The sequence below is a fragment of the Apiotrichum porosum genome (genome assembly GCF_003942205.1).
Source record: "Apiotrichum porosum strain DSM 27194 chromosome Unknown scaffold_2, whole genome shotgun sequence".
Taxonomy (NCBI): domain Eukaryota; kingdom Fungi; phylum Basidiomycota; class Tremellomycetes; order Trichosporonales; family Trichosporonaceae; genus Apiotrichum; species Apiotrichum porosum.
Genome location: NW_021167109.1, coordinates 711,600 through 735,850, shown reverse-complemented (window position 1 = coordinate 735,850; position 24,251 = coordinate 711,600). Strand labels below are relative to the sequence as shown.

Genomic DNA, 24,251 nt, shown 5'->3' with positions numbered 1-24,251 from the left:
TTACCAAACAACCAAGCCCGGCAACCAGGCACCACACTTTGTGGTAATAACGTAACAACCAGGAGCCGCAAGAACGCTGGGCCATGATGCATGCTATAGTCTCATACAAGGTCGCCATTGCCAAGGGTGAACGCATTGGCGTCAAATCCAGGTGCAGTCCACTCGCCAAGCATGGACAGAAAGCTGCCGATGCTCGAGGTCTCCCTGCCCCATTCGTACTGACTGAGAAAAGTGGTCATGTCTTCTTGAGCTTGTTCACTGCCTAACCCTTCGAGGCCGAGGTCTACCATCGCAGGCTGGTTTTCCACGTTGGGCTGATGTTAGTTGGGCTTTCCTGCTCGAAAAACTCGGCCAAACTCACTGGATACTGTTGTTCCAGTGCGCCGCCACGAGGCTCGTCACTCAGAGGTAGAGCTGGGGTGTCATCGATGTTGCGAAGGCCACGCACGCGGCGGATCCATGGATGGTTTGGTGTTTGCGAGCCGGACGTTTCGCTCGCGCTCGACTGCGAGCCCCCGTTAATGACGATGCCGTGCCGGCGCAGCAGGCGACGCATCTCCTTGAGCTGAACGAACATGAGCTCAAATCTGTCAATAGCACACTCACCAGCCACTCTGCCTGCCTAAAGTACCGCCTCATCCGCTCCACGAACCCCATCATGAGCTCAAAGCTTGCCTTGACCTCTTCCAGCTCGTCCAGCTGCCTCTCAGGCGGCACCATGAACAGGTTCAGAACCTGCATGCGCATGCTTTCATAGACACAGATGGGCAAGCTGGCGTCGAGGAAGACGAATGTGTCGGGGTCGACGTGCTTGGAAATGATGGCGAGCGTTGCTGTTATGCTCTTGGCATGGGCAACGCAAGCAAGCTGGATGTTCTCAACCCATCCTGGCGGCGCCATGGCCAAAAGGTCTGGGTTGGCCGACTCGGGGAAACCAGGGAACGCGACACGGTAGAGGTCGGTGGTGGTCTGGTCGTACCAAATGTGGAGCATGGCAAGTGCCGTGAGTTGATTCTGGGACTGCCGCGCGTAAATGGTCTCAGACGAGAGGCGGAAGCTTGGCGGCAGAGCTTCCTTCCAAGCGTGCATCTTACGAATACACAGTTGGAACGGCGAGTCGGGGTCCCACGGAACCAGCCGGTCACGCTCGCGAGTCCTGGTGCACGCCAAGACCATGGTCCTGGCCTCCAAACTGCGCACGTATTGACCAAAGAGACCCACCGACTCCATTTTGGCGTTGACAGGGTCATTGGGAATGAACTTTTCCAATGTAGGGATGGGCGAATCGACAGGCTGGCCAAATAAGTAGTGGTGCTCCTCGCAAGGAAGCTTGATTTTGAAAATGGACGCATTGGTGGTAATGTACTCTGGCACGCCGGTGGCCATCATGCGGTCAAGGCAGTAGCAGCCCCACATGAGCCTGCGGCGCGTTTCACGTTCGATCCCTGTTGCTGGATGGTCGGGCGGGAGCTCACAGTGGAGACCCAAGGCCAATGCGCAGCGGTTTGCAATGGAAGTGAGGACCCAAGCAGAAGAGAACTTGCCAGAGTTGATGTCGTGTTTGGCGAGGATGAGAGCGCACGCTACAGTATCGAGGGACATGTCTTCCTCAAGGATAAGGATCGTCTTGGCCTCTTTGGCCCACATTGTCGCCTGAGAGCTTCCTTGCAGTGGGATGTAGCCTGAACCTGTGTGGATGAAACGCGAAGCGACCGCGCAGATGGCTAGCAATAGCTTGGGTGAAACAGTACCGGAGAGGATTCCAGATTGAAGAGTTCCACGGTGAATAATAGCGTTCGCTTGGCTGGGATAGACGTAGGTAAAGAAGGCCTCGATGTGCTTGTCGAGCAACGCTCGAGGCAGGGCTTCAATACTGTCGTCAGCGACATCCGGCATCGCTTGTTCTCACCTCGTTGGCTTGGGAGACTTGCTGATCGTTCTCCTACGTGGCGGCTCCCTTTCGACCTCCTCCATGGCCAGCGATTGATGGGGAGAGTTGTTCTCGGCGGAGCTGGGCGTGACGTCGATCCCCACGGTAGGAGCCGCCTTTGTGGAAGTGTACTCGCAAGTCATACCGTGCTGCGCGCACCTCGTGCATGTCGGTCGATCAGACGAGCACTTGCACCGCGCTACTCGACAGCCGTGGCACGTCCCTTTACGGTTTCGTCGGCGGATGGGACCGACTTCAAAGGATCAGCCTGGTCCTGTACATAAGTGGAGCACCTACCCGAATCAATGTTTGGGTCAAACCACTTGCACTCTAGGCGAACGCGCGTGCAGTTGTTGCACGTATCCGGTGTTTCGTCACACTTGACCTAAACGTCAGCCTTGTTACTGAATGGTCAATCTGACCTTGCGCGCGCGACATGTCAGACAGCCTGAGACGGTTAGATTGTGGACTGCTGCTGTCTAGCTCACCGGTTCGTGTGCGCTTGCCCTTGAGTGCGGTCCTTGACGGACGCCTGTCGTCAGGAGATTGAACGGAGCGAGAAGGACCCGCCGCGGGCGACGGGTACGGCCCATTGGCGGCAGACATTGGAGATGCCGTCTGTGTTGTGTGGAGAGTGTTGTTGAAAGCGAAGAACGGCATGCGGCATTCTAGCGCTGGTCATCGTGCCTGAACCTAGGACTAGCAGTTAGGTCGGCATGTTCTAATCCAATTACAAACTTCCGGCCGCCGATTAAATTGTTATTTGAGCATATATACCCTGGCTCATGGACGTGACTTCAACTACGAAGGACATCAAGTGCAGAGGTGAACATCAAGATGCCAAAAATTGTATTGGCACCACCATCATATGATCATATGTACGTGGCGTTGGCCTCACTGGCTCTGTAGGATATCTAAGTGGTAAGAACGAGTTTTGCATGCTCATCTATCAAAGGTTCCATGTCTAATCTACCACTCTTTCTGGGTAAGGAGAAACTCTCTGCAAAACGCCTCACGCTCAGGCGACTCGGCCAGGGGAATACCATAGTTGCCGTCGCCGAGTTGCATGATCTTGCCGCTGCCAGTCTTGACAAACTCGGCACCACCCTGCGGTCCGTTGGGGTCCATGTACTTTACAAAGTTGGACCAGTAAGTCGACATCTGGTCGGCAACGGCGCGGTCGTCGTCCTGCCACTCGTACTCGGGGTACGCGTACAAGTTGTTGAGCGCGTACGGGATCTCGGCGCCGTGGAAGGCACCAAAACGACCACCCGTACCCATCTTGGAGTAGGTGTAGGTGGAGCGGGGAACGTCCTTTTCGTAGATGCGCAGGCGGGGGCGGGTAGTGTCCGACTCTTCCTTCTTCTTCTCCCCTTGCTTAATGGGCTTGGCATCAGGACCGCCGGGGGGAACAGGCGGGGCGTGGTTGTAAAAGTAGCCAAACACGGGCGACTGTGCGTGCTTGGCGTAGAGCTCGGCCCACATGGCAACGGTGACACGCGAGTTGTTCCTGGCCTGCGTGTTCCAAGCAAGAAGCGCCTCCGAGTCCTTTTCGGCCGGGTACAGCTCAATGAAGCGCTTGCCAAGCTCATCGCCATACTTTTGCAACGCGCACGCTTGGAGATCGGAAACGGTGAAGGCCGTGTCGGCATAGGTGCCACCCTCATCGGCATTGTGGCCAGTCATGACAGGAACGTCGTTGTGCAGACCCTTGGCGAGAATGTTTGCGTACGTGTCTGGAAGCACGTAGCCATCGATACACGGACGCCAGAAGGGAGGGTTGCCCCAGCAGTCGTCGTTCTTGTTGTTGTCCGAAATCAGATGGGCAATTTCCATCTGGCGCGCCTCGGCAATGTTGGCGGCACCCTTGTCGGCAAGAGTCTCAAGGCCCTGGCGGAGAGCCTTCTCCTTGGAACGGTACGCCGGAGCGAGGCCAGAGAGAAGAGGGTCGTGAGGGTCGCGCATACCGGCCTGAGGAATGGCGGCGCGGAAGAGGCCCTTGGACACGGGCGAGTAGACGTGGATGCCACACGAGGCACCACCGGCCGACTGACCAGAAATGGTCACCTTGGTCGGGTCACCACCAAATGCGGCAATGTTCTGCTGAACCCACTGGAGGGCAGCAACCTGGTCGAGGATTCCGTAGTTGCCAGACGCACCAACCCCAGACTCTTCGTCGAGCTCAGGAGTGGCCAGGAAGCCAAGAATACCGACGCGGTAGTTGAGTGTGACAACAACAACACCCTTCTTGGCCAAACCAGTGCCCTCGTAAGCCAACTGGCTGCCTGAACCTGCGATGAAGCGACCGCCGTAAATCCACACAAAGACCGGGAGCGCTTCGTCCACGGACTTGGCTGGCGACCAAACATTCAAAGACAGACAGTCTTCAGAGTGGTTCGCGCCAATGACCATTGGTCCAAAGGCCTTCTGCGGGCACTCGGGGCCAAACGTGTCGCAAATCTTGACGCCCTCCCAGGTCGCAGGAGGTTGAGGAGCGCGCCATCGGTTCTCGCCAGCTGTGGACGCAGCGAAGCGAATGCCCTTGAAGACGGTGACGTTGGGGTCGAATTCCGAGGTCACGCCTTGTAGGTCACCCTGCTTGGTGTGGATAGTCGTGGAGCTGAGCGGTGAAGTCGGCGGAGAAGTCATGTCGGACGTTGTTGAGTGATGGAAGAAGGTTGAACGATAGATGAGTGAGTATCTATCTGATACTGCTGAGGAGAACGCGTTGGCCTCTGCGTCATCTCACATCTCGGCTGGCAATTTCCCTGCCGAGCAGTCCGAGGTGATGAAGACCGAGATCGAGAGAGCAACGGTGGAGTAGGAGCTGCGCACAGACTGCGCAACGAGGATGAACGACAGACTGGGAGATACGCACTGACAAGTGCCACCCAGCCACACATTTTATTGGGACCCCCCTCTTTAATTTCACACTCTATATGGTCCTCCCCTTTATCCCCACTGCCTGGCGCTGTGATCTGTAGAGGTCTGTGGATCTGTGGCAGGAGGCCGTTTGATGTTGTTCTTGTCCTCACACACTTCGCCAAGCCTCATTCGCTCCTGGGTGCCTTTCAACTCCCTCTGCAGTCACCATCTCACTTCAAGGAATGCCCTCAGGCTATGAGGATCGCAGCATTGCCCCACGCCACAGCTCCAACTGCCCGAGCCCTCGGCCATCGGCATCGACATCAATTAGGACAAAGCCCGAGTCGCCGCCCCAGCGGCGACTCTTTGTTTGTGGTCACGGAGCCGCCCCAGCGGCGACGTGACCACCGCCACCCGGTTCCGTGGGACCCCACTTTTGCGGGGCCATTTGATTAACCCCCGATGGTAGAGGGTGTATATGGCGGCCACCCCGCAGAGCGGCGTTCAGGATTGCCCTCTCGGGTACGACGGGTACCGAGTACGCAGGCCTGCGGTAATCTTGTACCGCCAGCCTCCATCACAACAATGGGGAATGTTGTGAGTCGGCTGCACCCTCGTGCCGACATGCCCACCGCGTTATCAAAGTTTCCCATTCCAGCAGTCGGTCCAACTCCAGCTCCAGCTCCAGCCGCCTCCTGAGGCCCGCGGTATTCGTCTCTCCCTTGTGACGTTCATTCACGGTGAGCAATTGAGTAACACTTACCTGGCGAAAACCCGGCTCGCTTGGATATCAAACCCACAGCATGGTCACCTGTCCGCGCAGCTGTTCGTATCAGTCCTCCACTCTTTGCAACATCCTTGCTGAGAGTGGTGCAACGATCTTGGCAACTCTACGTATATAGCCATCATGGTTTGGGACCCCATGGTGCCCTATCAATCGACAGGAACATCACAGGAACCACAAGAATTAGCGCAACCATGTCCTTCACCAGCCAGGGTATGATCGACCAGAAGCCGGACATCGCCCATATCGAAGATGGGCCCCGCGGTCCCGACGGCTTGACCAAAAGCGAGTACACCCATGCCCATGATATCGCCTTGCTCGAAGCCCCCAAGAGCCCCGGTGCTGTCCTTCGCTCCAACTTGAAGGTTGTCTCCGTTATCCTCTCCGTCCAGACTCTCGGTGTCATCTTGGGTCTTGAGTATGTCCTTCTCGGTGCTCTCGTCGGAGTTCAAGCCTTCTGCAAGACGATGGGTTCCTACGATGCGGCCTCTGACAGCTACGCCGTCGACGCCTGGAAGATGTCGCTTTGGGCCGGTGTTTTCGGTATTGCCCAGTTCCTCGGCCAGATCCTCTTTGCCGGCGTTGCAGACAGGTGGGGCCGTCGCCTCGCTCTGTACACCGTCATCGTCGTTTGCTACATTGGTGTCATGCTCGAGGTTGTCTCTCCCAACTTCAAGGTCTACAGTATCGCAAAGACCGTAATGGGTATTTCCACAGGTGGTCTGCAGGTCGCTGTACCCACCTACGTCGCCGAGGTCACGCCACGCGAGATCCGCGGTATCATGTTGGGTCTCTTCGCCTTCAACCGTTAGTACGTGCTGCCAGAAAAGTGTGCTGATTTGCAGTGACCCTTGGATCTCTGATTGGAAACCTCGTTTGCTACGGCGCTGCCACTGCCTTTCCCCTCGTCACCGACAACCGTGGATGGAAGGTAGGTCGGTGGTATCGTACCTGTGCTAACCATCCAAGGTCCCTCTCTACGTTGGTCTTGCCGCCCCTACCATCACCCTCATCCTCTTCGTCTTCCTTCTTCAGGAATCGCCCTACTGGCTCGTTATGAGGGACCGCGTAGACGAGGCACAGCGCAGCTACACCAAGCTCTATCCCAACCTCAGCACTGAGCAGGTCGAAGAGGACATCGCCGTCCAGATCTTCACTGTCGAGAACGAAAGGGAGCACTCCGCCACAACGAACGGTGCGAGCTTCCTCGAGTGTTTCAAGGGCGTCAACCTTCGCCGTACTTTTGTTGCCGCTTTCCCCTCAGCCGCCCAACAGCTTGCTGGCAACCAGCTTGTTCAGTCGTACTCCACCTGCAAGTTCATTGCTCTGCCTCTTAAGCTGACGTTGCCCAGACTTCTTTACCCTGGCGAAAATCACAAACTCGCTCCGTGCCTCGTCCATCGTATCAGCTCTTGGTCTGGTCGGTGCCATTGGTGCCTTCTTTGTCATTGAGCGCAGGATGATTGGTCGTTGGCTCCTCGTTCTTCTCGCCATGGCCGCTGTCACTATCTGCATGCTTGGTATCGGCGTTGTCGACTCGGCCACCCATGGCAACATTGACTCTGGCGCGGGCTGGGCTCTTGTCATCTTCGTCGGTCTCTACAACCTCGCCGTGTCTGTCGGTCCCGGTGTCGCAGGCTGGACCTATGCGGGTGAAGCCGGCTCTGCGCGTCTCCGTGCCAAGACTACCACTTTTGCCACCGGAGCCAACGCTATTATCGGCACTTTCTGGAACGTCGTTCTCCCGTATGAGCTCACCGCCATCGGTCCCAAGACCGGCTACATGTTCTTCGGAATTGGTCTGGCCTGCACGGTCATCATCTACTTTTCCATTCCCGACCTTACTGCCCGCACCTACGCGCAGATGGACGAGCTCTTTGAGAAGCGCGTCCCTGCCCGCCAGTTCAAGAATTTCGAGTGCACAGGCGACTACGGAGAGGAGCAGCCCAGTGACTAGGGTGCTTGTGGGGAAATTTGAAACAGAAGTTGAGTACACAATTAAGAAAGTGATGTGATCGCGTTCATAATGCCTTTTCCTTGTGGATGGCGCAAGAAAGTGAAGGATAAGTGATGTTCGTTAGGAAACCGTCTAGTGCGGTGCGTATGCGTATGCAGTAATGCCGAAGCATATGAGTGGCAAAGAATGGCGCATGAACACCTCAGGAACTAACAAAATGGTGGTGTTGCGACGGAGCGATCGGCGTTTGTGGCACAATGTGGCATGAACTAGTAGTGTCTGCGTTGTGGTCCGACAAGAGTGAGAGACACAAACGTATGTCATGCTGAACACCAGCTTCAGCCCTGCAGGAATGCCGCAGCTAATATCACTGTCTGCATGTGCCTGAAGCCGTCCCTACGCCGTCACTTGCCTCTCCCATTCCCTATCCAGCTCCTCAATGTCTACGATGTGCGACTGCATGACCAGCAGCCTGGTCATGATTATCTCATGTACCTCCGCCGAACGGTCCTTGCAGGCATCCTTGACCACTGTGACCACAAGACCTTGATCGGCCGCCGCCTTGGCCGTGTTGATAACGCACCCGGACGAGCTGAGCCCGGCCAGAATGACAGACCGGATGCCGTGTGCCTTGAGCCATTCTTGAAGACCAGTCGATTCCATGGCGGACACGCATGCGGGCACACGCGTAAATGTCAGCTCACCGGGCGCGGTGACAGCGTCCGCCTCACCCTTGTGCTCAGGGGTGTCCTTGAGCCCCGCTGAGATGGCATTTGTCCTCGAGGACATCTTCATGTGCGCGGGTGTCTCGACTTCCAAGTCCAGCAGGCAGTGGACGATCGCGATCCCGCGGCGCTGGGCCCACGTCCTCAGCTGGACGGCTGACTCGACGATCGACTTGCCGCCATCGGGCTGGTGGGAGAGGATAAACTTGTGCAGGTCCAAGAGGAGCAGGGCCGTCTGTGCAGGCGGGACAGACAGCGGCGAGCACGGGTCCGTAGGGTTGAGGATTGAGGCAGGAAAGTTCTGCATGTTGGTTCCCGGTGGGTTTCGGATCGGTCACTTTTGTGGTGTCGACGTCTTTATCTGATGTCCAGCACCGGGCACTGGGCCGGAACTGCGTCTTTTTGGTCGGCTGCATATCGGCTGCATCCGCTTGGTAAGGACCCAACCGCTCAGCAGGGTTCAAGAGAGGAGAGAGGTTGAGTCCAGGGCGGCCGGACAGGTTCAGTCATCGGGCCGGTGGGGGGGTGTATTCGCCGATCGGTATATAGTGAACGAAGCCCCTTCCGTTGACCCTTGCTCTCATCGCCATGGTACCTAGTGAGGTTGCAGTCCTGGTCATTGGCCTCCATGATTACGGTCTGGCCGTCGCCAAGGAGCTCAGGCGTCTTGGTGAGTGACTTTCTTTGCACAGGATATTACTCACGTCAGGCGTTCAGCATCTCACCCTGTTGGACAACGATGAATCACGTTTGACTCGGGCGAAAGACGAGCTCGGTGACGTGACAGTCCTCCACCGAGACCCTGTCGAGCTGCATTCCAGCAACCCAGACGTACTGGTCACTCCACAAGTGGTCGTGGCCTTGGACCAGCCTCGAGACTTTGAGGTCACACTGGACACCCTCCGTTGGCAGAACGGCGACGCACCGTTTGTCATCTCCCGCTGTAGCGCGTTCGCTTGCAAGTTCCGCTCGGCGTACCACACCATAGGTGAGCTGTGCCATTGGTCAGCGCACTGACCGCAGTGATCAATGGACAAGAGTACAAAGGCGGGAGCCTCTTAGACGCCGTGGAACCCTTCACCGATGAGAAGAAGGCTCGACGTGGGTCCCAACTCGTAAGCACCGCTGACCTCAGTGACTACCGTCGTGAAGGAGCGGCTATCAGACGAGCACCTTCCTGTTTACCTCGGTGGAGCGGCGGTCGGCTCAGTGCTCAGCGCGATCCCATACTTTGACCGCATTCCTTTAGCACTCGATAGCGACGAGTCGCGCGCTCAAGTCAAGACCGAATGCCACAGGCTCGCTACGGACCGAGGTCTGAGGGATGTCCTTCCCCACGCGCTCAATGTAGCCAAGACAATGTAAGCTGACATGCTTTTAGATTTGGGCTAATATCAGGTGTGACGGAGGGTATACACAGGACGCGAGGGTGGTTCAAGTCCTCGCCCAACTCGTGGCTCGTGAGGTGCTGTCTGTTGCGGGTGGGATGCAGCCGCTCAATGTGGTGTCAGTAGAGCAGGTTTTTAATACAGCTTCGTAGTCGTTCATGCAAGTGTCTGTTAATGCTTTGCTACGTGTGCGCATTCAATACAGAGCGGGTTTCGATAATCTTTATTTTATATTGAACCGCCGACTCTATTTGAACTTCAATTTAAATTTTGAAGTTCAGTAAAACATCCGACCTTCCTTGTTAGTGGAATTCGTGTCGTCCCGTTCCTTCCACCACTCTTCCTTACTCTTTCCCAGATCATCGGATATCGCCTCTGCAAGAAGGGCTCTGCTGTCCTCCAGCGCGTCATAGCTGCGGTCGATCGCCCAGGTTTAGCAAGCGAGAAAGGGCTACCCTGTTCTCACTCGCTTCACAAAAGATGATCCTGTTCAGCGCTCAGGCGAAGCGCTTTCGAGGCTGTGGCATTGAGCGCAGGACAGCTTCGACTTGTTCGCGAGGCTCGGCTCTCGCTTCCTTACGATTGCACAAACGCCCCTGACCGAATCCTGACCGAGTTGACCGAGGTGCCGGATGGTTCTATGACGTACGCGCGTTCGAAGCGCAGTCTGCACAGCCGGACGACTCGAGATATATAGTCGCCGCACAACGGTTCATTTCGTCTCATCACCCAACACACATTCTCCCACTACACCCTCCCCTTTCCCCACACACACTTTAACCACACCAATTTTAACCACAAGCAAGATGACCCGCGACCAGAACATGCGTGACCGTGAGGACACTGTCACCCTCGCCGACGAGCCCGTGATTGGTGAGTTGAACCGTGCGGTGAATATCGCTGACAGCCCAGTGGATGCCTTTGAGAAGGAACTCTACATTTCGTCCCCCGAGCCCGAGTCCATGACTGAGGGCCAGGACGCCACGGGGAAGGAGTCCACCGAGAAGGACTCTGAGAAGGAGCAGCAGCAGCACTGCGACTGCTGTCGCCACAACGCTGCGCCGACCATGGCCCAGCTGGCTTTCGCCTTTGCCGGCCTCGGGCGCGGCTTTGGTCGTCGCGGAGGCGGCGGAAAGGGCTTTGGCGGTGGCCCTGGCGGCAAAGCACGGAGGTGGTGGTGGTGGTAGGCACCACGGCCGGTTCGGTCACCACCGCGCCTACTCCCCGCCTGGCTGGGAGGAGATCAAGGACATTCCCCACCACCGCCGTGGCGGTCGCCACCACGAAGGCAAGGGTGGCAAGTTTGGACGCGGCGGTCGCTGCAACTGCGAGCGCGAAGAGTCGGGTGCCATCAAGAACGTCGACAACGAGTGTCTCATCCACGGCACCGAGAACATCAAGGCCAGGGATGAGTCTGGACCCCGCATGCACCGCCGCGGAGGTCGCGGAGGTCATGGATACAAGGGTGAGGGCCGCTGCGTCTGCACCCGCGACGGCGAGGCCATCAAGGATGTCGCCGACGACTGCGTCATCCACGGCAAGGATGGCCTGCGCGAGGTGTCGGACGAGCGTGTCGAGTGCTACGGCCGCATGGCCAAGATTGGCCGCGGTTTCGGTTCAGGTATGCCCATGGGCATGGGCTTTGAGGGCCACCGCCACCGTGGAGGACGCTTCGAGCACGGCATGATGGCTCACCACATTGGTGGCGGCCACAAGATGAAGGGAGGCCGCCACGGGCACGGACATGGAGGATTTGGAGCCTCTGGTGGTCCCGGACGTCACGGCCACGGTCACTTCCGCCCCACTTGAACAACCAGGACAACCGCCTCCTATTTGAACAACCTGCACTCAATCGAGTCATTGACGGGACCATGACATCAGAAGAGATGATCATTTGCATCCCCGCCAGGGAACTGAACCCTTTATGGACATAGCGACGCGCCGCGGCGCTTTATCAGGGTAAGTATCACAACTGGCCTCAACACATTTCCGTTCCGAGTCCGTAGAAAACAACAACAAACACCAAAAAAATCATCATAAAATGTTTAAAAAATACCTTTGCGATGTATATTTTGCATCGCACTTGATGGCTGCAGCACACTACTGATGCACTGTGGACTAAATGGCTCATATGTGATGGACTTCTTTCTGTACAAACGTGATCAACGACCCTATGCACATTGCTGCTACAATTGGCCAACCAAACTGGACGTGATTGGCGACTTGGCTCTCAACCGCGCTCCATACTTGATGAGGAGGAATGGCGCCAGGGACAGCACGAAGCCCAGTGCCGCCACTAACGAGGATGCTTGGGGATACCCCATCTTGATGTACTGACTGTCAGCACTCGGGGATGTGACTCATACGTACCATCTGGCGTGCAAACAGGGGAAAGACGCCGCTGATGGTGTTGCGAGCAAAGCTCTGTGCAGCCTGTGCCGAGGAGCCTATTGGTCAGTTGGTGCCCATCGATAGTTTACCAACTATATGTCTCGTATGCGTCGGCCAGGTAGTTGCTGGAGGGTTAGCTAGAACATATGCAAGTTAACCCACAAGGTGCCAATGTACATGCAGTAAACACCCCAGTACGAGATGCACAACATCACGGCTGGAACAGGCCAGGGGATCTCTGGCCTGACAGTTAGTGCTCTTCGGGATGACCATAACTTGCCTTCCTGTCCAAGCAAACGCCATCATGCCGGCGGGGAAGAGCAACCCTCCGAATGCTGCCCAGTACAATCGTGCTTCTGGTGGTGCATGACCAGACGCCGAACGCTCGGCCACCTTGCGATAGATCTTCTCCTGGTGGAACTGTGAAAAGTATCCAATCACGCCGCCAACGATGATGCACGCCTGCGTGCTTCCTGTTTGGCCGGGGCCGAAGCCGTACTGTTCGAACACCAGCATGGTCGCGGTACCCCCGAGAAAGATGACCGCCCACGCAAACCCAACCCACACGGACAAGAAGGTCACGATCGGCTCCATGACGAGGAATTCTGATGGTTAGCTATTGAAAAGGATGCAGTAGCTCACGGAATGGGCGGATGGCAGTAACCCGGAGCTTCTGCATCAGACTCTTGTGCTCGGCATGCCAGTCACAGTCGGCGACATGACAGACGCCAGTACTCTTGGTAAGATGTGCAGCGCGTCGACGTAGCAAAGTGTCGGCACGGGTCTCGCGGCAAAACACGATGATGAGGACGCATGAGCCGGCGCATGCAATGCCAAAAACCTGAGGGTCAGAGTCTCATCAGCGTGACCAACTCACGCCAAAGCACCACTGGAAACCAGCCTTCTCGCCCACCCAACCCATAACCAGACCGCCAGATCCTTGGCCGACAAAGACAAACAGACTGAACAAGTTCATCACTTTGCCGCGTTCACGGGCCGTGAACATGTCCGCAATCGTTCCGCCGACCATTGAGATGCCCACCGAGGAGGCCATTCCTTGCTGTATATGTTAGGGTTCGGTAATGTACTTCGGCTACCATTACTCACAAACCAGCGCGCAGCCAGGAACCCAGAGTAGCTCCGGGACAAGGCCTGCGGGATGAAGAGCAGGGCAATACTGGTCATGTTAGTTGGCGTCTCAGTGCGGGGTGACTTACAGCAGGCTAGTGACTTGATAAATCTCGTTTCTACCGAATCCCTCACTGATTGGAGTGAGAATCATTGGGGTGAAACTGACAGAGAGGTTGTACACTGTCAGCCCAACGGTGAACCCGAGTCGGGTCGTGTTGTAAAAGTCGACTCCCCACGTAGACATGATAGCCAAGCACGTGGCGTTCGCGATCGAGAGCGCCGTGATGCTGCAGACGGAGCACACGATCAAGTACTTTTTCAGCCTTGGCCAGTTGGTTGGGTGCTACATTGGTCAGTGCGGAATGGGATGGTTGTCACTCACCCCGGGGTCTCCAGGCTCCCAATGGACAACAACAACATCGGGACCACCAGTCTTGCTGTTCGCCACTGCTACCTCTGTGACCTCTGTGTCCCGGACGCGCACCGTCGAGTCTGTGAGCTTCTCCTCGTCGTCTCCCATGGGTAATGGTGTGTTAGGAAGAAGAACAGCTCAATGCAACGTCCTCTTCAACCTGGGAATGGGCGGCCCCAGGCCTCCACAGCAAGATGGACGGAGCGACGGCCGAGTGGAATATGGTTAATCCGGGGCCTCGGACCATACTTCCGTTAATTACCGCAAGTCACCGCAGCATGGTTCATCCGCATCGGCCGTACGTCGTTCTCACTTTGCTTTTCTTCTCGCATCACGGCATCACGCAAAACTAGTACAATTCTAAGCACTCAAGCATAGAAGCGACTGGCAAACTCGGTCAACAGCTGGTTAACTGGTGTGAAGTACGCCACCGCCCCAAGGCCAGCCGCGAGCAAAACCTTGACTGCGTGTCGGCGGCGCTGGATCGCCAACACGTCAACCTTCTCCAGTCGCGCCTTGGAGTCAACCGACTTGAGGCGCACGGCATCCCAGTTCTGCCACTTGGTCGAAAGCGTGCTCCACCAGAGGTCGACTGAGATGTCAGCGCGGGATACATGTAGTAACTACTCACTTCCAGACTGAGGGTTGGTGACAGTGATGCGGCGCTTGCCATCCACGCGCACACCCCACCAGTTGTTCGTCTTCTCGGTTCTGGCAGTCTGTATACGTCATTAGCCAACTGGGACCACCTGAAACGGTGCGTAGGACGTACACAGTTTGCCAACTTCTCCTGCACTTCGGCATTGTGCTGCTCGAATGCCTCCTGCTTGGGCTGGACCGACGACAGGTCGTAGTCGAGCAGGCCGCGGACAAGGCGCGCAATAGCAGTAGACTGACGGCCCAGAGTCCAGCCCCACGAGCCAGCCGTGGCGTTGGGGCCAATGACTATGAAGTAGTTGGGGAACTAACGTCAACTTTGCGACTTAGACTTGACACTCACCCCTGGGACAGCCAAACCACGGTAGGCCTGGGGAGCATCCTTCCAGAACTCCTGCAGCTCGACATCGTCTTCGCCGTGGAGGCCGACGTTGGCACCGAGACCGTGGCGTGCGACGTCTGACCCAGTAGCCCAGATGATGACATCGTGTGCCCTGAAAGTACCATCCTCCGTCTCGATACCGTTTGCAGTGACTTGAGCGATACCGGTGTTGACGAGAGACACGTTGTCACGGTGGAGCGAGTCCAGCCAGCCAAAATCCAATGCCGTGCGCTTTGCACCAAGAGCTGTAATGTCAGCCACGTTGTGTTAGTTCACTCACGATAGTCTGGGGTCAACGCCTCGAGGTACTCTGCGGGAGCCTTTTCTTCCAGATACTCTAGGAGCTCCTTCTCCAGTACCTCACGCCTCTTATCATCTGAGAACGTCCGGACGGACCAAGTGCGGTCATGCTCAAGAAGGAGGCCAAAGCGATGGAGGTCGATGACGCCGGGGACCCAACGGAAGAGGAACTTTTCAAACGCAGTGTACTTGTGCTGGACTGTATGTTAGCTTAGAAGCACTGACGTACTCACTCTTGGGGACAAAGTAGCCTCCCGAGCGAATGTAATGAGTGAGAGTGACTCCAGGCAGGTCGGAGACACCGGGCTGTGGTGTCAGTAGCGTTTTCACGTCCTCAGGCTCTACTCACAATGAACTGAATTCCAGAGCTACCGTTGCCAACCACTGCGACACGCTTTCCAGTGAGGTCTACGCTAGTGTCCCAACGGAGGTTGTGGAACGAGGGACCCGCGAAAGAGTCGATACCCGGAACATCTGGAAGGAGGGGCTTGGCAAGTGGACCAGTGGCCGAGATGAGCACCTCTGCCTCGTGGATGCTCTTGACGCCCGTCTCCACATTGGTGACGAGGATCTGGTGCGTCTGGGTCTCGGCCGACCATGTGGAGGAGGTGTACGTAGTGTTGAGGAGGAAGGTGTTACGCAGGCCTAGTCCAAAGTCAATACGAGTGCCAGCTTATGTCGACGTACCGTGGCGGTCAATAAGGCTCTCCCAGTACGCAAGCACGTCGGGCTGCGACGCGAAGCGTTCGGACCAGTCTGGGTTGAGGTCCGAGTACAAGCTGTAGAGGTGGATTGGGACGTCGACCCCAGCGCCTGGCCACTTGGCGTCGCGCCAGACACCTCCAGGCGAAGCTCCCTTCTCAAGGATCTATTGAGTTAGAACGGGTCTGGAGCGGCGCTACTCACCGTCAGACTCAGGTGGTCACCAAGCTGCTCCTTGAGGCGGATAGCTTGGGCGATGCCAGAGATACCACCTCCGATGATGACGACGCGAATGATTCTGGGCATGGTGTATAGTAGAGATCAAGAAACCACGAGCTCGATTCTTAATCAATGCGCTACTCGTCGGCAACCTTAGCGACTTGACGATCTCTGCTGCACAGATGGTGTGCGAACAGGCCATTCTGCAAAGTGTGACGGACCAAGGTGGGCGCTTCACCGCCCCGTGTGTTGCTCCCTTCCCAGTACGTGCCTCCACATTATACACTACACTAACCTTCGCGGTTCTCGGCGGCGCGAACGCCCTTGAAGACGTCAAGCAGAGTGATAAAGGGTTGTTGTTCGCCATCACCCTGACCAGTGGCGACATTTCGGCCATCCCCGTTTGAAATGATTAGATTACATTTCCGTCCACTTTGACCACTTCGCTTCTCGCTTCTCGCGGCTCTCCCGGCTCTTCCGGTCCGAGTTGGGCTCTCAGAACCGACAAAAAGGTGTACAAGCCGAACACGACAGAGGCAAAAGGGAAGCTGAAGCTGCTGCTTCAGGCTTCGTAGCCCAGTATGGGGCTCGAACCCATGACATTTTGATATCCTAACAGTGGAGTAAGAGTCAAACTATCTACCGACTGATATAACCGGGCTTGATGGTATTTCCGTTTTGTTGTGAGAGTCAATCGGACAACATGCATGCATTCTTGTTGAGATTACGTAACCACTTGCGCCACTGCAGTGTGGCACCGAGCTGACCGGAGAACGAGGGTACTGCACCAATGCTGCTCTTTCTGCTTCTTCATTGTCCTCGTGCTTCTCTGTAGTGCTCGGGCCTCCCTTCTGTGTGCATATAAGCAGCTCTGTAGACGCCTATGCATCCCCATCCTCTTCTGAAAGACAAACTGCCAGCTTAAGACCATCGGTCTCGGGCGCTAAACGGCATCAAATCCCAACACATTCTCGTTGGCACTCCCCCTCGACTTGTGCGCAGCAGTGAGGCATTGTCACCAGAAGGTCCCATGCGAGCAATGAAGAGGAGGATTCCCCTGACGACAAACGACAGCGGGGCAGGAACTTGCTGAACCAGTCGACGGCCATCCCGATGTAGCTACAATGGGTGGAGCTGGGAACGGCTAGCGAACGCGGAGAGTATTCGCTTCTCACTGATTCCAGTATATGATGCTGGGATGGCCGGGCGACTAGGTCAGCCACTGGGGAGGTTGTTGTGGCTTTAGTTTGAGATAACGAGAAGTTACAGATAGCTCCACCACCCGTCCCAGCTTTGCCGTTTCCGGCAGCTCGTACACGAAACAAGCTTTAGAAAGTAGACCCGGCTTGCTTCGCCTGCGTACGTCCCGCGATTCCAACACTAGTCTAGTTCCCAGGATTGGGCTATCATCCAGGTTTCATGTACACAAGAATGAGCAAAGGCGGGTTCCCGGTCAGCAAACAACAGTCGGCCGAAACCCCCCTGCCCGGCGATTGAGTATTACCAGCGGCGTGCCTGCAGTATTACAGCAACCCGCACCCGACAGTACATCATGTCGCGGATCCACTACTCGGCAGCAGGTCTAGCCCGCATCTGACAAGGTATTTAGACGACGGCATGCGTGAGGTAAACTGGCCGTTTGCCACGTGTAGTCCAAACACCGTGGCTACCGTGTGTACCTTAGCTCCGTCAGTGCACGGTTGAACGTGTGGCAGGTGGTGGTTTATTAACAAGGACAACCACGCAGGGGCATGGTGTCCGGCGTCCCGCACTGTTTTCTTTTATAAAGTGTACCACAAGACAGAGCAGTAGAATCATCTCCGTCTCTCCACCCCCTTCTACTCCATGACGAGCCCCTCGCAGAGGACGCAACAAGCTCTCCTGGCCTCATTGTCGCCGTTGGACAGCTCCCCATGGCAGGTCATCTTGGACCATCCCGCCCACATCCCTGGGATCGACGAGGTGGTTGTTGAGACTCGCTATGTGGGCCTCAACCCAGACGATGTCAAGAGCATCAGCCGTCGGTGTCGTCTCGCTGAAAACGGAAAGGTCCTGGGCACCGACGGGGCAGGTATTGTCGTCGCTGTCGGCGCGAGAGTGACCAACCTCAACATAGGCGATAGGGTAAGCCTTCCCGTCGGAAACGTTCTGCGATGGTGGTTCGGGTGCAGGTAAGCTGACGGTAATGGCAGGTCTGGGCATGCTCCAACCCCGCGATGCCAAATTCTGGCACGTACCAGCACTACTCTGTGCACAAAGCAGCGCAGGTTTGCCGCATCCCGACCAGCATGAGTCTCATATCTGCTGCCGCCGTTGGGACGGGCTTCCTGACCGCGGCCATCACCATGTTCCGGTGTTTTGGCTTTCCCATCTCCACTGAGCGATCAATGGTCACATCTGCTCACTGCCCGTGGATCTTGTGAGCAGCTGGACCATACCTGGTGGCTGATGATCAGCATCACTTCTGGCCTCAGCAGCACCGGACTGTACCTCATCCAGATGGCCTGTCACCTTGGCCTGCGCGTCATTACCACGGCCCCCAAGCCCCAACACGCGTACCTGATCCGTCTTGGCGCAAACGTCGTGCTAGATTCTCAAGAGGTAGAGGCCGAGGCTGACCTTGTGGCCGCCGTGCGCCAGTACACCGACGATAGTGTCAGTGTCTCAACAACAGTGATAGCTGACGTCACCAGGTAACCCTTGCAGTAGACGATGTGGGCCCCGAGACTGCACTGGCCTGTCGCCACATCCTGGAGGGGTCCGCCAGGTGGCGCGCCATCAACGAAAACTACAGTGCCAACTTTTTCACCGACGGCCACTGGGGTGGTCCCACTCGCGCCCAACTCGTCGTGCTAGCCGGCATCCCCCCCATTTCTCTGAGTGCCTCGTTTGACGCGCTCCGCAAAGTCGAGCACCTGGGCGTATCCTTCAAAATGTCGTGGTTTGATGACGACGATTTCGCCGCTCAGCTAGCGTCTTACGCCTATGTGCGGTTTGGAAACCGAACGCTCCGTCCGCAGGAAACGGACCTCGACGAGGGTGGGCTCGAGTGTATCCCGGCCGCCCTCGAGCGGGTCCAGTACGGCGACCACGTTGCGGGCCACAAGGTGGTTGTGGGGCTGAATGTGCCTTTTGTGCCTCAAAAGTGGGAAGAGACGGAGATGGAGGAACGCGTTAGAGAGGCCATGCGGCGAGTAAAGAAGCAGAGGTCCGCCTCAAGGTCGGTCTCGGGAGACGAACCCCAGTTGATAAAACGAGCTCGCGTGTACATTGAGCTCCCGTCTGTTTAAGTTGATTAGTGGACAATACATAACTGTTGTAGCGAGTAGCACATGGAACTCGAGAACGCGAATCTAGCCTTTGAAAAGTGCCACAGCGCCACATTGTGACAGTGCCTGCTTTGAGTTTACCTGAAGGCGTCGCACGGCTGATGATGATGAATGTACATGCTGTTGTAACTACCATTTGCTGCTGCTGGTCTTCTCTCTTCTCTACTGCTGTATTGATATCTGCCACTACTCGCCGTCAAGGGGGAAGGTCTCCTTCTGAAGATCGACCTGAATACCGCCGCGCTTGAGGTAGTCTCCGTCGGGGAAGGGGCGCTGCCAGCCGCCCTCCGACACAGGAGTCGAGAGCCACAGGCGGAGGAGGTGGCGACGGGGAGCGGGAGGAGCATAGTCGGTGTACGCTGTGCGAGCGTGGAAGACGTGGGTGTCGGCAAGCAGCTGGATGTCTCCGACTTCCAAGATGGTGTGCAGCGCCAGGCGCTGGGCAGTGTCATCGAGCACCTGGATAGCCTCCTGCTGGGCAGGGGTCATGGCAGGAATGAGACCAGCGTCGATGAAACGGCCAGTCGACTTGACAAAGTAGGGGTCAAAGTGGCTCAAAACCTTTCCGTCGTGGTAGTAGTAGACCGCCTTGCGGAGCCAGCCGTCCTGGCCCTTGTTCTGCTCGCCCTTGCGGTCGTTGTACCAGTCGGGCGCGACCAGAAGCTTGACAACATCGGGGCGCTCCTTTTGGAGAGTGTTGAAGAGGTGGTGCGAGGAGACAATGTCACTCTCACCGCCCTCCTTGGCGCGGTGGAGACAGAGGAGGCCAACAATGTCCGAGGCATCCGAGTGGAAGAACTGGCGAGCGGCAGTGCTGGAACGGTTAGTTAGGCACGGGCTCGATCCATACACACCGACAGGACTCACGAGTAGATGCGGACCTTGTCGATCTGCGTGGGGTCATTGCCGAGGTCCTTGACGTGACCAAGAACGTGGCCCTTGCCGTTCTGGCTGAGGGTGTAGCCAAACACGGTGCCGATACCAAGGTAGATGGCGGCCGACTTTTCGACACCCCACTCGACCACGGGAAGACCCTTGATCACAGCGACACCGCGGCCGTTGACAATCTCGTCACGCAGGTTGTGGAGAAAGTCGTACGCACCCTGGGGAAACTTCCAGGTGTTCTTGTTGATGGCCGTAAGAGGCTCTCCAGTAGCCTCAAAGTTGGCGTAAGCCTCCTCGAGCTGCGCGACAAGCTCCGGAGTCCAGCGGTACTGCCAAAGCGAGTCGTCGGCCTGGAGCTGCTCCTTGGTCCAGACGGTGCGACCAGTGACCTCCTTGGGGAACTCGTCGTAGGCGACAAGCTTGTCAAAGTCGGGCTCGACTTGACCGGAGGTCAGGCCGAGGTCGTAGACAGTCTTGGCGGGCTCGGTGATGGTGACGGTCATTGTGAGGGATGCGTGTTGGGGGGAGTGTGAGAGTGAGTTGTCACACGAGTCTGCAGTAAAATAGCATTTCCCTCCCAGCCTGGACATTGCATGATATCTGAAAACAGCCCAGATCTGCGACTGCGTGGTGGGACTGCAAGGATGGCGTGCTGCCACCACCAAGACCACCAGACGGACATTGCCTCGCTGACGCTATCGAGCGTTTCGATGGCGCAACTCGGCGTCTTGATTGCGATTTGGCACTAGGCTCGGCTTAATTCAGGGCGCGCTGTATTTTCCACGTCCGTCCGTCCACACCAGCAACGAGTCACCGCTTGTTCATTCCTGCGCCACTGCTCTGCATTTCCAACAATATGTGTGGTTTGGATATATGTCTGTATCTTTAGAACTGGCGTGGCCATTGAAATGCGTAGACTTTGAAAACACTGGGATATCGTTTCAACGCCTGTGGGTGGGTTTTGACCTGGGGTTTCAGATGCCAAGTACTGTACCTGTTGCGGAATTCGGCGCTCAGCCATCCATCCAGTCACCGCCGTTGCCTTCCCGTCATACCCAAGACGCCAGACTTGAACCTATTCCGAATACCATCGTTAAGGCCGCCTTACGATCTGGTAAGACGAGCTCGATCGACCTCAGCTTTGACATCGCCTGCTCATTTCGCATTTCTCCGCCCGACAGTCGTTGAGCTGTTGCCATATGTCCTTCTCGCCTCGCTTGCTCACCGGATCACTGCGGATCGACATGTACATGTTGCTGACACTGGTCGTGGGAACAGGACTGCGCAAAGCGGACCCGGTTATGCTTCCCGGAGTACGAGAACATTACTCTCGTCCAAGCTCCCCGCCTCTCGACATATCGTGCCCGGCGACGGATGACATCATTGGCTAACCCGACCTGGACGCGGTTTCCACAGTTGACTCTTTCAGCAAGCATCTGCAACTGCTCACGTCTGTGTTATAGCATACAGCCCTGGAATCAAACAGTTCATGGGTTCATGAGGTCGACTCCAGCAGCAGAGAGTGCCAGACGTGCCATGAGCGGAGGCAAATCGCCCAACCGCTGCCGCGTTTGTCTTCTCGTTGTCTTCTCGTTCATCGGCCCTCTACTAACCACAATGACGCGAACAACCCAATACTTTACGGCACTGTCAATATGCGGCCTCGTCACTATGCTGCATTACGGTGTGTTTGGTTCAGCGTCAACTGAAGCGCTTACTTGCAGCAATACTTCACCCCGCGTTGGACGCGGCCGGTGAAATGCTTCGCGGTCCACAATGCTTCCAACAACCAGGCGTGACACGCTACCCCATCCTGCCCGGCTGGTTAAACCAGCTATGCTGTATGCTCAACGTCTACTTCATGACCGCATACAGTAACCCGGACACACGGCTCGTCACTGCAGACTTTGGGGCGTTCATCATCTGCGGAACGTTTATCAGCACCTACGAGACCTTTCGCCCACGATCCGGATGGGGATCGCGCCTGGCAGCGCCGTTCATGGCCCTCGGCCAACTGGCCACATGGGCCGCCGCCATTCCAGCTTACCTCGCTATTGACAACAGCGCCCGCCCTCCAGCTGGAACCCCTAACCGTCCTCGGCCTGAGGGTGCTTGGACGGCGTTGTTGGCGACCACACTGGGACTCGCGCTTCCGAGCGTATACCTGGAAGTCACTCACTGGTCCTACTTGGCTTTGGCACTCTGGCAGCCGTTCCCGCTCTACATCGTGGCCCTCAGCGTCCTCCTCCCACCATTGCTGCGGACATTCGGTCCCTACACGCCGACTGTCCCCATTGCCCTCGTGACCTTGCTGGGTGCGGCAGCATCAATCTACGCCCGTACTGCTCTTATCACTGGAACAGACAGCTCACTCGCCGAGCTCTTCCTCGTCACCAACCGCCCTGCGTCGTCTGACCTCGCCTACGCCGCGCGTCTCTTGTTCACCCTCGACTACGCATTCAGCGTCCTCGCCATCGCCAGCCGGGTGATCCTCGACAGCCCACTGGGCGTTGCAGTTGCGCTTGTTACAGTTCTGCTTTCAGCAGTCACAGTGGGGCCCGGAGCAGGCGTCATTACGCTCTGGGCGTACCAGGAGCTGACAGCTGGGTCTGTTGTTGCCCACAAAAACGAGTAGATCATATGTTGTTACGTAATAGATGAAATGGGCAGGATCGGTAAGCCGCACTTAGGCGAGTCGAATTGCCCGCAACCCCGCGGTCGCGCGACTCGACGACGACAAGATAATGGTTATATTAGTCACCAGGTCACTCACTCATCATTCATCACATCTATCACCATCAGCACCATGCCGGGACCTTCGAGCGCCCTGCGAGCACCACCAGCTGCCAACACTGCACCGCTGCCGACCGCTAGCTCCAGTGGGCAGGCGGCAGCTCCCACTCCATCTGCCCACTCCTCCACCAGCATGAACGCTTCCTCCTCGACATCATCTACGGCGGCGTTGAAAGATGGAGCGGCACGGCCGGCACCGCCCCCAACCAAGAGGCTGTCATTGCCTCGCCGCCTGCTCAACTCGTATCTCCAGCAACTGTCCAAGCGGCCGTTGCGGACCAAGATGATTACCTCTACCGTCCTGTTCTGCATTGGTGACAGCATTGCGCAGTTTGGCATTGAGGGAAGGCGGTTACCGTGGATGTCGCCAGCGATGGAGGAGGATGAGGTTCCTCCCTCATCATCTCGCCCCACAGGTTCTGAGCTCAAGACAGCGGACAAGGACAGCGAGTGGGACGTGAGTACCGCTGCCGCAATCGGTGAGGTCGCCAGCTGACATGATAAGCCCGTCCGTGCTGCGCGCCTGATGTTCTGTGAGTAACCAGGGTTATTTACTTGGCGCCCATGCCCAAGTGGTCGCCATTGCTAACGTACAGACGGCGGTACGATCTTTGCCCCGCTGGCCCACAACTGGCTCAACTTGCTGCAACGAGTGCAGTTGAGCTCCAAGCTGAAGAGTGAGTCACAGTTAGGCTACATTGTCCACTCAAGCTAAATACCGTATAGCCGTTTCCACGCGTATATTCCTGGACCAGGTCCTCTGGGGACCGTTCATTGTTTGCCGTGAGTCATCCAGGCGTCGACGTCGGCGCCTCCGCCCCACCTCGGACCCCCCGCTCACACCCCAGTGTTCTGGACGTCAAACGGCATCCTGGAGGGCAAGAGCCTGTCCGAAGTGCGGGATAAGCTTCAGATGGCCTTTTGGCCAGTATACAAGCGCTCGATCTGCGTCTTTGGTCCCACTGCGGCCTTCAGTTTTTGGTTTGTGCCCCTGCAGCACCGCCTGCTTGTTGGCCAGAGTGTTGGACTCGGTCAGTACCGCAGCGCAACTGCAGCCGCAAGAGACTGACGGCCAGGCTGGAACACTTACCTCTCCTACCTCAACCACGTCAACAACAAGCGCCTGGCGGCCGCGGCCGCAGCCGTGTCCGCTGCCCAGGTTCGCGAAGTTGCCGACGTCGTCACACACGCCGACTCTACCAAGTCGCACGCGGCCGTGGAGCACGGCCAAGAGGCCCTCGAGAAGGCGCGGCTCCGCAAGGAGAAGATCCTCGCCAGCCAGGGCGGTGGCTCGACCGGCGTTGGCACCAGAATGGGCCACTAGAGAATGGGTGTTCGCAACGCATCTGCATAGAAACATAGATGAGATTGGCACACGGTGTGCGGCTTTGACTTTCAACA

The 24,251-nt window shown here is 56.9% G+C and overlaps 12 protein-coding genes and 1 non-coding gene across 13 annotated transcripts; 6 read left to right on the top strand and 7 right to left on the bottom strand.

Moving 5' to 3' along the window:
• Positions 1–101: 101 nt before the first annotated feature.
• Positions 102–2,073, bottom strand: EHS24_004271 (uncharacterized protein; the record flags this gene model as incomplete). Its single annotated transcript, XM_028619875.1, has 4 exons — positions 102–314; positions 362–565; positions 607–1,873; positions 1,910–2,073. The coding sequence occupies 4 exons, from the start codon at positions 2,071–2,073 to the stop codon at positions 102–104; spliced, it is 1,848 nt and encodes a 615-aa protein (XP_028478847.1).
• Positions 2,074–2,899: 826 nt separating this feature from the next.
• EHS24_004270 (uncharacterized protein) lies at positions 2,900–4,579 on the bottom strand (the record flags this gene model as incomplete). The annotated part of the gene is made up of 1 exon (XM_028619874.1): positions 2,900–4,579. One exon carries the CDS (start codon positions 4,577–4,579, stop codon positions 2,900–2,902), a length of 1,680 nt encoding a protein of 559 aa, XP_028478846.1.
• An 801-nt stretch (positions 4,580–5,380) lies between these two features.
• EHS24_004269 (uncharacterized protein) lies at positions 5,381–7,536 on the top strand (the record flags this gene model as incomplete). The annotated part of the gene is made up of 6 exons (XM_028619873.1): positions 5,381–5,392; positions 5,454–5,535; positions 5,598–6,386; positions 6,425–6,510; positions 6,549–6,816; positions 6,932–7,536. 6 exons carry the CDS (start codon positions 5,381–5,383, stop codon positions 7,534–7,536), a joined length of 1,842 nt encoding a protein of 613 aa, XP_028478845.1.
• A 396-nt stretch (positions 7,537–7,932) lies between these two features.
• On the bottom strand, positions 7,933–8,568 carry EHS24_004268 (uncharacterized protein; the record flags this gene model as incomplete). Its single annotated transcript, XM_028619872.1, has 1 exon — positions 7,933–8,568. The coding sequence occupies one exon, from the start codon at positions 8,566–8,568 to the stop codon at positions 7,933–7,935; it is 636 nt and encodes a 211-aa protein (XP_028478844.1).
• A 281-nt stretch (positions 8,569–8,849) lies between these two features.
• On the top strand, positions 8,850–9,665 carry EHS24_004267 (uncharacterized protein; the record flags this gene model as incomplete). Its single annotated transcript, XM_028619871.1, has 5 exons — positions 8,850–8,931; positions 8,971–9,249; positions 9,285–9,362; positions 9,397–9,608; positions 9,660–9,665. 5 exons carry the CDS (start codon positions 8,850–8,852, stop codon positions 9,663–9,665), a joined length of 657 nt encoding a protein of 218 aa, XP_028478843.1.
• Positions 9,666–10,455: 790 nt separating this feature from the next.
• EHS24_004266 (uncharacterized protein) lies at positions 10,456–11,458 on the top strand (the record flags this gene model as incomplete). The annotated part of the gene is made up of 3 exons (XM_028619870.1): positions 10,456–10,522; positions 10,562–10,795; positions 10,821–11,458. The coding sequence occupies 3 exons, from the start codon at positions 10,456–10,458 to the stop codon at positions 11,456–11,458; spliced, it is 939 nt and encodes a 312-aa protein (XP_028478842.1).
• Positions 11,459–11,835: 377 nt separating this feature from the next.
• On the bottom strand, positions 11,836–13,691 carry EHS24_004265 (uncharacterized protein; the record flags this gene model as incomplete). The annotated part of the gene is made up of 10 exons (XM_028619869.1): positions 11,836–11,982; positions 12,020–12,096; positions 12,134–12,165; positions 12,203–12,283; positions 12,339–12,645; positions 12,683–12,881; positions 12,918–13,100; positions 13,148–13,217; positions 13,258–13,514; positions 13,554–13,691. The coding sequence occupies 10 exons, from the start codon at positions 13,689–13,691 to the stop codon at positions 11,836–11,838; spliced, it is 1,491 nt and encodes a 496-aa protein (XP_028478841.1).
• A 260-nt stretch (positions 13,692–13,951) lies between these two features.
• Positions 13,952–15,930, bottom strand: EHS24_004264 (uncharacterized protein; the record flags this gene model as incomplete). Its single annotated transcript, XM_028619868.1, has 9 exons — positions 13,952–14,175; positions 14,215–14,302; positions 14,356–14,475; positions 14,584–14,867; positions 14,903–15,121; positions 15,156–15,228; positions 15,272–15,567; positions 15,610–15,790; positions 15,829–15,930. The coding sequence occupies 9 exons, from the start codon at positions 15,928–15,930 to the stop codon at positions 13,952–13,954; spliced, it is 1,587 nt and encodes a 528-aa protein (XP_028478840.1).
• A 486-nt stretch (positions 15,931–16,416) lies between these two features.
• Positions 16,417–16,504, bottom strand: EHS24_004263. The gene has a single exon. It is a non-coding gene; the product is annotated as a tRNA-Lys (tRNA).
• A 1,184-nt stretch (positions 16,505–17,688) lies between these two features.
• On the top strand, positions 17,689–19,133 carry EHS24_004262 (uncharacterized protein; the record flags this gene model as incomplete). The annotated part of the gene is made up of 4 exons (XM_028619867.1): positions 17,689–17,967; positions 18,036–18,262; positions 18,300–18,498; positions 18,537–19,133. The coding sequence occupies 4 exons, from the start codon at positions 17,689–17,691 to the stop codon at positions 19,131–19,133; spliced, it is 1,302 nt and encodes a 433-aa protein (XP_028478839.1).
• A 225-nt stretch (positions 19,134–19,358) lies between these two features.
• Positions 19,359–20,560, bottom strand: EHS24_004261 (uncharacterized protein; the record flags this gene model as incomplete). Its single annotated transcript, XM_028619866.1, has 2 exons — positions 19,359–19,986; positions 20,040–20,560. The coding sequence occupies 2 exons, from the start codon at positions 20,558–20,560 to the stop codon at positions 19,359–19,361; spliced, it is 1,149 nt and encodes a 382-aa protein (XP_028478838.1).
• Positions 20,561–21,674: 1,114 nt separating this feature from the next.
• EHS24_004260 (uncharacterized protein) lies at positions 21,675–22,692 on the top strand (the record flags this gene model as incomplete). The annotated part of the gene is made up of 2 exons (XM_028619865.1): positions 21,675–21,741; positions 21,782–22,692. The coding sequence occupies 2 exons, from the start codon at positions 21,675–21,677 to the stop codon at positions 22,690–22,692; spliced, it is 978 nt and encodes a 325-aa protein (XP_028478837.1).
• Positions 22,693–22,863: 171 nt separating this feature from the next.
• Positions 22,864–24,174, top strand: EHS24_004259 (uncharacterized protein; the record flags this gene model as incomplete). The annotated part of the gene is made up of 6 exons (XM_028619864.1): positions 22,864–23,307; positions 23,356–23,383; positions 23,447–23,527; positions 23,577–23,633; positions 23,699–23,881; positions 23,927–24,174. 6 exons carry the CDS (start codon positions 22,864–22,866, stop codon positions 24,172–24,174), a joined length of 1,041 nt encoding a protein of 346 aa, XP_028478836.1.
• Positions 24,175–24,251: the final 77 nt, after the last annotated feature.